The sequence below is a fragment of the Chanos chanos genome, chromosome 9, assembly GCF_902362185.1.
Source record: "Chanos chanos chromosome 9, fChaCha1.1, whole genome shotgun sequence".
NCBI lineage: Eukaryota > Metazoa > Chordata > Actinopteri > Gonorynchiformes > Chanidae > Chanos > Chanos chanos.
In genome coordinates, this window is record NC_044503.1 from 2,775,512 (window position 1) to 2,784,623 (window position 9,112).

At 41.7% G+C, this 9,112-nt stretch overlaps 2 protein-coding genes across 2 annotated transcripts; both read right to left on the reverse strand.

The window, feature by feature from the left end:
• Positions 1-2,040: 2,040 nt before the first annotated feature.
• LOC115821186 (mpv17-like protein 2) lies at positions 2,041-4,715 on the reverse strand. Its single transcript, XM_030784949.1, has 5 exons — positions 4,499-4,715; positions 4,173-4,334; positions 3,684-3,760; positions 2,472-2,600; positions 2,041-2,274 (listed from the first exon to the last, which is right to left on the reverse strand). Exons 1-5 carry the CDS (start codon positions 4,683-4,685, stop codon positions 2,185-2,187), a joined length of 645 nt encoding a protein of 214 aa, XP_030640809.1. The 5' UTR covers positions 4,686-4,715; the 3' UTR covers positions 2,041-2,184.
• Positions 4,716-5,851: 1,136 nt separating this feature from the next.
• ifi30b (IFI30 lysosomal thiol reductase b) lies at positions 5,852-8,724 on the reverse strand. Its single transcript, XM_030784234.1, has 7 exons — positions 8,581-8,724; positions 7,390-7,578; positions 7,052-7,120; positions 6,841-6,930; positions 6,299-6,451; positions 6,077-6,145; positions 5,852-5,911 (listed from the first exon to the last, which is right to left on the reverse strand). Exons 1-7 carry the CDS (start codon positions 8,722-8,724, stop codon positions 5,852-5,854), a joined length of 774 nt encoding a protein of 257 aa, XP_030640094.1.
• Between the last annotated feature and the right edge of the window lie 388 nt (positions 8,725-9,112).

Below are 9,112 nucleotides of genomic sequence, written 5' to 3' on the forward strand. Positions count from 1 at the left end.
GCAGCGTTGAGAAACAGAGCTGACTGATAAAATGCTCTCTCACAAACCACATCCTCCACAGCAGGATGTAGAGAGCTGACTGAGGCGTGGTTTCATCATCGCCGGGCTATCAGGAACGCACTTAGTCACTGTTTGAACAAGAGCGTACATTCGCCCATAAAGCAAAAAAAAAAACAAAAAACCACAAAGGTTATATTGGCATAAATTACGTATGGATAGCGTACTCTTGAAAATGAAGCTCCTCCTGGCCAAGCTGTCGTCCTGATTGATTGAGAAAAAGAAAGGGCCAGGGTTTCCTTTAGATCTCCGGTGTCTCTTTAGATTGATGGGCAGAAGAAAGAAAAGAGAGAGAGAGAGAGAGAGAAGAGAGAAGGGGTAGAATCCTCCGTTCCTCCTGAGTAAGGCAAGTCTCACAGGTTTGTACTCTGACCACACACAAACACACCTGAAACAACTGACCAGCACTCTGAGGCCTGTCTACTGCATGGGCTCAGGTTTGCCCTGACGAGGACGGTTGCTCAATCTTATGGGACTGAAGGAGGACTGCTGACCCCTGCTGTAAGGGACGGGACATGGTTTTTTTTTTTAACTAGGCCAGGCACTTAGGGTGAGGTTTGTGGGCCAGACCAGTGCAGAGAAGCTAATGGACTCTGGCAGTGTTCTCTTGGCCTGAGCGTGTTCCATTAGCCCCAAACTGACCGCGGCGAAACTAGAGACAGGGAGTAGTGCTATGAGAGAGGCTGGTGAATTAAAGAAACAGTTCAGAGAGTGAATATATACGCGCCGCAATTCTTCCTTGTTTATTCAGGACACATCTGACACAGAAATACAAATACAAGAGAGAGAAAAAAAAATGGGTTTTGCAAATGAATTTCTTCAAAATAATTATGCCTAAAATTTAAGCCAACAGTGGAAAAAAAAAACAAAAACCCAAAAAACATAAAAGGAAACGATGTTTCCTGAAATGTCAGTATTATAAAATGTAATCATATAGGCCTCATCAATATTCAGTAAAAACAAATTGTACAAAAGTTGGAATTATACAGAAAATCAGAGTCATTTATTAAATAACTTCATACATAATTTTTTTTTTTTCCACTCAATCCAATTAAACATGAAAAGCACCAGGGTCAAGCCACAGCCTGTTCACACTGAGATAAATCAGTCAGACACAAAAATATAGGTTTCATATTTTATTATAAAGGCACTTGACCCGTACCTCCTACTGAGTTTTACCTCTGCTTCTTAGTCATAAAAATAATCAGGATGAAATAAATAATCATGACAAAATAAATAAGAATTGCTGTCATTAACATCTACAACAGATATTAGAAAAGACTGACAGGTTAAAATTTAAAGCTTTATCGGCAAGAATTTCTTTTTAAACAGAGATGTCCAGTGTCCGTCTGGAAAGCTTTCAATGAAACAACAGGCAAAAACCAAATTGTTAAAACATTACATTTAAGAGGAAACATTTTAAATCTAGACGACTTATAGGGATAGATATGTTACTTAGTGCAAAGATATTTAGATTTTATACTATTATTATTTTTAGACTTTTTTTTTTTTACATTTTTTTCTACACAAGATCAGTCTGACTGAATCAAATTTATCACGGCTAATATAAAAGTACACCGTCAAACTTAAAGGGAAACAACCCTGAAGTTTCTGAGACATTTCCATTATTTTATAGAAAATAACAGGCCTACATAATTACAGAGATCTTGGCTGAAGAAAAAGAAAAGTAAAAAAATCAGTCAAAATGACAAAGTAAAATTTAATCTGCAAAAAGACAAAAGTCTTACATCATGAAAAAACTAAACAAAATAAAAGTCGAACATCGTCAAAAAACAAAACAAAATAAAAGTCTCACATCATCAAAGAAAACAAAACAAAATAAAAGAAAACAAAACAAAAGTCTCACATCATCTCTGGAGTGACAGTAGTCTTGACAACCGCACCGAGGAACCGTGTGCAGGAGAAATACGACTAGAAATGTTCTGGGAAAAAAAAAAAAAACACGTTCAGGAGATAAAAAAAAGTGACTGATCGTCAAAAGACCCCGTGAGCCTGGCTGTGCGTTTTCAAAAATTCTTCCAAAAACTCTTACGAAAAATAAGAGTCCAGAGAGGTGACATTCATTTGAAATTTTGGGAGTTTTCCCAAAGTCAGCGCAGAGAATGGCTAGAGTTTGTCGTCCAAGTTTTTCACACCGGGAATGGGCACCACGGTGGCAGGGCTGTCCATCTCCACCTCCTCCACCTGTTCATCCACCTGCCGAAAGACACAGGGTACACAAACACTAATGACATTTGGAAAAAAATGAATCAAAGAATAAAGACAAGCATTTTGCATTTACTGTGATATAAAACCATGACCTGACTGTGGTGGTAAAAATAGAGTGACAGAAAAAGGAGAGGTAAGAAGAAACAGTAGAAGTGAAAGACGCTGAAGTCAGCTGTCTGTCTCACCCTGTGTTTGAGGTACGACAGGTACGTGTCCCATCCCAGAGTGATCGTGTTCACGTAGAGCACCCGGAACTTCGCCGGCACGAACTGGAAGTTGATTATCTGAGCCGTGGGCCAGACACACCAGTCTGCCTGATAGAACACATCACACACACACACACATCACACGCGCATACGCACACATCACACACACATCACGCGCACACGCACACACACACGCACATCACAAACACACACACACACACACTAATAAACATTAACACACAAACCATCACTCCGGCACACGCAGGGCTCCTAAACGTTAAGGAGCAGACTGAGGACAGGTTGAGAGACCGGATGCTGCAGCATAGTCAAAATAACTGGTTAAATGGACCTCATGACACATAGAGCTGGTTTATGAAGCTTTTCTGATTGACCAATCAGAAACAATCTCAGTATATGCAAGTCTCTCTTGCTCTCTAACACACACACACACACACACACACACACACAGAGTAGGATACACTGGGAATTACTATATGGGGCTCATTTACGTTATTAAATGTTGAGTATTACTACTGAATCATTAACCAAACATCAGAAATACCAGAAAAGCAAAGCTGAGGAAACTGCAAGAAAAACACAATGTTGTGTTTGCATGTGAGTGTGTGTGTTTATGTGAGTGTGTGTGTGTGTGTGTGTGTGTGTGTGCGTGCGGTAAGAGGAAACAGTAGAAATGAAAGATGCTAAAGTCAGCTGTCTGTCAGACTCACTTTGTGTTTAAGGTACAACACACACACACACACACACACACTAGAAGACACTGGGAATTGCTATATGGGGCTCATTTACGTTATTAAATGCTGAGTATTACTACTGATTCATTAACCAAACATCAGAAATACCAGAAAAGCAAAGCTGTGTGTGTGTGTGAGTTTGTGTTTGTTTATATGTGTGTGTGTGTTTCTATTGATTCACTAGTGCTCTGGTATGAAAAGAGTGGTGTGAGTGGTGTGGAGTGTGTGTGTGTGAGTGTATGTGTGTGTTTGTTTATATGTGTGAGTGAGTGTCTGGAGTGTGTGTGAGTTTGTGTTTGTTTATATGTGTGTGTGTGTGTGTGTGTGTGTGTGTGGTGTGAAGTGTGTGTGTTTGTTTATGTGTGTATGTGGAGTGAGTGTGTGTGTGTGTGTGTGTGTTTCTATTGATTCACTAGTGCTCTGGTATGAAAAGACTTACCTTGTAGAATTCCCAGAATTTATCTCTGAATTCTGCACAACCTTTGGCCACTGAGTGTCCTTCCAAAACACCCATGCCTGTGAAACGGACGGTCATTTTTTAAGATTACATATCATCCGTTATTTCACAACAGAGCCATAGACAGACTCCCAAAAAAAAACTACAAGCTAGTGGCCATGCCAGAATCTCTATGGTAACGGTGTGTCTTAACACAGTATTTCAAACCAGACCTTCGTGTCCTATTTAATAGTTTACATCATGGGAGCTTTTTACCCACTTGTAGTTCAGCCTCTTACTTTTTCTTCAACATTCTTATACTTGTATCTGGTCTAATACTAAACTTGGCTGTCACACTTACACAACAGACCGATCCTTAATGGCTATTAGCCTGGTGTGTATTCTGCCTGTCTTGGATAAAAGCGTCTGCTAAATGGCCATGTAACGTAAATGTAATCATCGAATATCCCATTCAGTTCTCAGAGCCAGTACCTATGAAGTACCACGCTCCAAAGAGGGGTGACGCAACCATCTGGTCAATGAGCACTTTCTTGGCCACAGTCTTCAGCGCTTGGCCGACATAAACCCCGTCCAACCAGTGATACCAATAATGCAGAAAAGGACCCATGGTACACCCCACAGCGAACATACGACCTACGAAGAAAAAATACAGTTCCGTAACAATGATATTATGACATTACGAGTAAGTCGGTATGAACTGTGTTTCACATGAAACGTCAGTGATTTTGTAAAAGGTCTATGGCGCCATATGAACCACAGTGTTTTTAATACGTTGATACGATCCGTATCGGACTTACCTGTCCTGTACCAGTCGTGACGTTTCTGTGAATCTTTTCGCTTGTCTCGGCTCTGTTGGATAACGTCTCCTAACGCAAGCATACCACCGCTACACACAGTATTAGTTACAATCAAATACTTGCCCCCAAAAAGAGGCTTCCAGTAAAAAGATATCCGCACAAGGAGGTCCTTACTTCGAGGTATCATCTTGTTGTTAAGTCTAGTGTAGACGCAAGAGACGCAATAAAACAAACAAACAAACAAACAAACAAAAAAACCCGAATATGGTAAATTAAGAAGTTATCTGCGGCAAAGTGAACTTATCTAACTTTACCTTTCAAGAAGGAACATGGTAACTGAACAATCACCTGTATGAGTTATACATCAGCTTCTAACTCGCTACCCTTCGGTCAGTCTAATCTTGTGACCTCTAACTGTCCCAAAACCGAAATGACGCATTACAGCCAAACTGTAACACTCAGATCTTGAAAAACTGATGACAGTCGAAAAGCTCATCCACTGTGCCGACTACCATTCAGAAATGTTCGAAGGTCAAAGTATTTTATATCCGGGTCGAGACGTGCGAGATATCTGTCAAAATTGAAGTCTCCCTCAGTTCGGTAATAAGAAGTTCGAAACTAACATTTCCCCACTCCTAGTGATGACAGTCTAGATGACGGGTGTCAGACTCTCGCGACACAGGTTTTAATGCAATCGCGCATATCACCAGCTAGTTTCGCGAAGTGGCTCCCCTCCTTCGTCCTGAAGGTTTACTAATTAGGGAAACCAGGTGACATAATTCATGGTTTGAGGCCTGTGACTGCCCGAAGGCCGATCCGTGCCGCTCAGGAGGCCGCCAAGGACGGAAGTTTAAACGTGGTCAGAGAGAATGGGGTGGAGGCGCGAGGTCCGCAAAGGGTCCCAAACGAACGTGACATGAGCTGTACTTATTCTGAGTTTAGGACTTAAAAAAAATGTTTGTTTGCTAGTTTGTTGAGTGAAAAAGATGGCTCGGTAAAGTAACGCTGCCTTTGTTTAGTAATACAAGCGGCTAAAGCTCATTAATCCCAAACTACTAGTTTGGCAGCCCGTGGTCTTATGTGTAACCCGGTCGCTATAAGGGTTTAATTATTGCATTGATGCGTGTCCCCCCCCTCCCCTTTCACTAATGACTAAAACGATCACTTATGAACACAGTAAAACCACCACTAAATTTCCACTCAAATAACACAAAGGATATTCAGATTTATTGATTAAACAATAACAAGAAAACAGTATGTACTATTCTTTTATGGCAATTAGTCTATTAAAGGCAATAGAAAACAAATCAATAAGCATGACAACATTGATGTATTTAAACATGCGTAAAAGCCTCAGCAAAAACTTCGGTTCAGTTTTTTCAGAGCTCCGGTGCAGGCGGGCGGCTTGCCTCCCTACGAGAGAGAGAGAAAGAAATCAGCGGAACATGTTAGATCAAATGTGTGAGTTAGCAGCAGAACAGCTGATCAGACACGGCAAGGTGAAGTGCAGCTTAAACTTTAGGAAACCCTGTAAAACGCACACCTCACCGGACTGTTTCCAATGATAAAAGAACGTACTTTATATAAACTGCAGACCAGATTGAAGAGAGTGGACATTGCTCTATCTTCCCATTCTTGAGAATATCCCTGAGGGTTTCAAATATGAGAGAGAAAAAAAAAATAAAACAAAACCAGGAAAAGTCAGGACACGAGCATTTATAATCCATATTTATCAACGGAATTTCTGCATTTAAAAAAACGAAACAAAAAACAAACAAAAAAACAGCCCCCCTCTCTCACCCCATTGAAGGTAACCCATGGCACGTGGGTATGAGCGGGTCTCAGTGCCTGGGTCTTCAGGGCGTTCGCATGCACCAGGTTGTGGCCTGCGTTTCCTCTGGAACACGACTCAATGGTCTCCCACTTCACCGAGGACGTGTGGAGCTGCAAACACTACAACACACACACACACACACACACACACACACACACAGAGAGAGAGAGACAGACAGAGAGAGAGAGAGAGAGAGAGAGAGGAACCAACACGAAGGGATGGTCTCAAAGCATGAAGCAATTAATCACCTCAAAAACATCAATTAGTAATGTGTAATTTTAAGTTAATTGGAAATTCTTTTTTTTTTTTTTTTTTGAGGCAACCAGCTGCCTGAAGTTGAGTCATCGTAAATTGTTCAGTTTGCACTGTATCAACCACTCACCCCACAACACCCCACAACGCACAGAAATGCTTCACAATAACTGATTAAAAACAGGACCAATGAAATGATACCAGTGAAACACTGCAAAACACTTTATATTTATGGGACAATAACAGCGATACACACAGGCTGGGCTGCTGCTAAGACATCAGAGGATGACTCCATGCAGTAGATGATGGGAAAGGCCATTTCGTTTGTGGCGTTCAAAATGCAGGCCTGGAAAACACGATGATAGCGGCCATGAGTGCACCCGTAAACCTGTCAACGCCCTCAGAGGAAAGAGCAGACCAATCAAAACAGGGCGAACGGAGAACCAACACGCTCCGTCACTGCTCACCTCCATCAGGTTGGCCAGGCACTCTGCTTCCCCGTGCTGGCAGGCAAAGGAATTCGAACCTGGAATTTCCTGCAGCCAGACAGCCAAGACAACATAAAACGAGTCAGATTATTGAAGTAGGGTGAATTCAGGTATATTGGGACATCAGGTAAATTGGAACAGAATTACAATATAGTCCCAATATAGCTGAATTTACCCTATAGCCTGTCTGGTTGAACACCGTTTGATGAACGGACGAGCTTAGTAAAAAAGTACCAGTTTTATAGTTTTAAATGTGAACCTTAAAACGTGCTAATGATAAGAGTTGCAGAGTAACTTTATAAGAGACTGTTGTGTACCTTTGCATTGCCGTATGGCACCAAATTGACGGTCATAATGTCGCCGAGGAGGATCCAAGTCGGGTACAGTTGCTGGGTAATGAAAGCCCTACAGCCCGGACAGAGAGACTCGTAGTACAACGTCACCTCCACTGGGGGCACACTAGGGTCGGGTCGCGTAGCGTTCAGTTCCATACACTGCTTTTGAACCTAATGACGCAAGCATTTAACACAGAACATTGCCAATTCATGAGACCTACCGCGTGAACACCTGTATGGCCACAGCCAATGGCCTTGACCCAATATTAACCTGTGTTTTAAACACCGCTGTCTTTAGGGCAAAGTGTTTTATAAATCAGAGTGTTCCTTGAAACTCTAGCATAACAAAGGCGCATCGAACGGTTAAACAAAAACGACATGAATTCATCAGAGTTTACTTTGTGAATGCGGCAAAAGGGGAGTACGGCAAGGCGAAAATGAGCTGATAAATTTGCTTATCCGTAACTGATCACTCATCACCATTACACGTGTATGCTTGCACACAGAGCGAGATGTGAAAATATAGAGAAACACCGAACCCTTACAGAGAGGCTGCCGCGCAACCGTTTCTCTCTCTCTCTCTTTCTTTTTTTTTTTTTTAAAAAGTTCATCTTAATTGAGAGCGGAGGGATACCACATGCTCGTCACAAATTGGGAGCATACCGTTTTTTACTTTGAAAAGCGTGATCCTTATTTAACTGGGGGCAAACAAAAGAGTCTTTGAAGGGGGACGTTGAAGCTAGAACAACGGCTTCTGCTATCGTAGCGGAGAATAACAAGGCTTGTTAATTAAAGTACCATTTAAAGACTGTAATAACATGTCCCTAAAGAAATAACCTAACGTCAGTTTGAGGGTAGATAAACGCGATTCACAGCGAGTGCCCCGAGGTTGTTGCATTCGGCTAAGGCGAACAGCCTTGGTGAGAAGTTTAAAAACTGTGTGAAAACTGACCTGTGTCTCACGTAAAGATTGGAAACTAAACACATTGTAATATAAAAATAAATTTAAAAATTAGTTCACGCGAATATCCCAACACCTTTTTCCCCCTGAAAATAATCAGAATACATTGTAATTGATCTCAGTTAACATTTTTATTCAAACAAGCAGTTTAATGAAAACATAGACTTTGATTTTGGCGTAAAGAGACAAATAAATAAGTAAATTGTACCTACCCCACATTCAATTGCAATCTCCAGACTTCTACACCACTGAGATGGAGGGTAACCACATGATGGTTTAGGATGTGACTTGCCCCAACAATATCTTTCAGATATTAAAGACAAGACCACTAGTGTTAAGAACCTCAGTGAATCCATACTGAATCCCAAAAACACTGACAAACGGCACAAAACCATCAGCATTACGACTGGACAGGCTGTAAAGAGCAAGGGGACAGAGCTCTGAGGCCCCTCCTCCCCGCACGTGTATGTGTGTGTGTGTGTTTCCTCGGACCTGCAGCAGATGATTCAGTCATTCCTTTAAACAGCTGCAGTGTCCTCAAGTTTTCTTCAAGGCCTGATCCAAGATCAGTTTCCCCATCCCTAATAAGCACATGCTCTGTTTGAGGGGTAACCTCAAATTCTGCTCCCAGAACCTGTGCATCAGCCGTAACCTCCGCTTAAAACTTTGGGCAAACTTCAACACCTTCCCTCTGATGGACTCGAGAGGGGACCTTATTGCTTGCACCTGTGTCAATCCCAACGA

What these genes read in the sequence shown, in the direction of transcription:
- LOC115821186 (XM_030784949.1), bottom strand. Translation starts at nt 4,685, where the DNA reads ATGATACCTCGAAGTAAGGACCTCCTTGTGCGGATATCTTTTTACTGG. An exon ending in TCACGACTGGTACAGGACAG is followed by an intron (nt 4,335 to 4,498) that starts GTAAGTCCGATA and finishes TTTTCTTCGTAG; the next exon opens with GTCGTATGTTCGCTGTGGGG. An exon ending in AATTCTGGGAATTCTACAAG is followed by an intron (nt 2,601 to 3,683) that starts GTAAGTCTTTTC and finishes GTGTTCTATCAG; the next exon opens with GCAGACTGGTGTGTCTGGCC.
- ifi30b (XM_030784234.1), bottom strand. Translation starts at nt 8,724, where the DNA reads ATGGATTCACTGAGGTTCTTAACACTAGTGGTCTTGTCTTTAATATCT. An exon ending in AGATTGCAATTGAATGTGGG is followed by an intron (nt 7,579 to 8,580) that starts GTAGGTACAATT and finishes TTGCGTCATTAG; the next exon opens with GTTCAAAAGCAGTGTATGGA. An exon ending in TCTTAGCAGCAGCCCAGCCT is followed by an intron (nt 6,452 to 6,840) that starts GTGTGTATCGCT and finishes TGTGTGTTGTAG; the next exon opens with TGTTTGCAGCTCCACACGTC.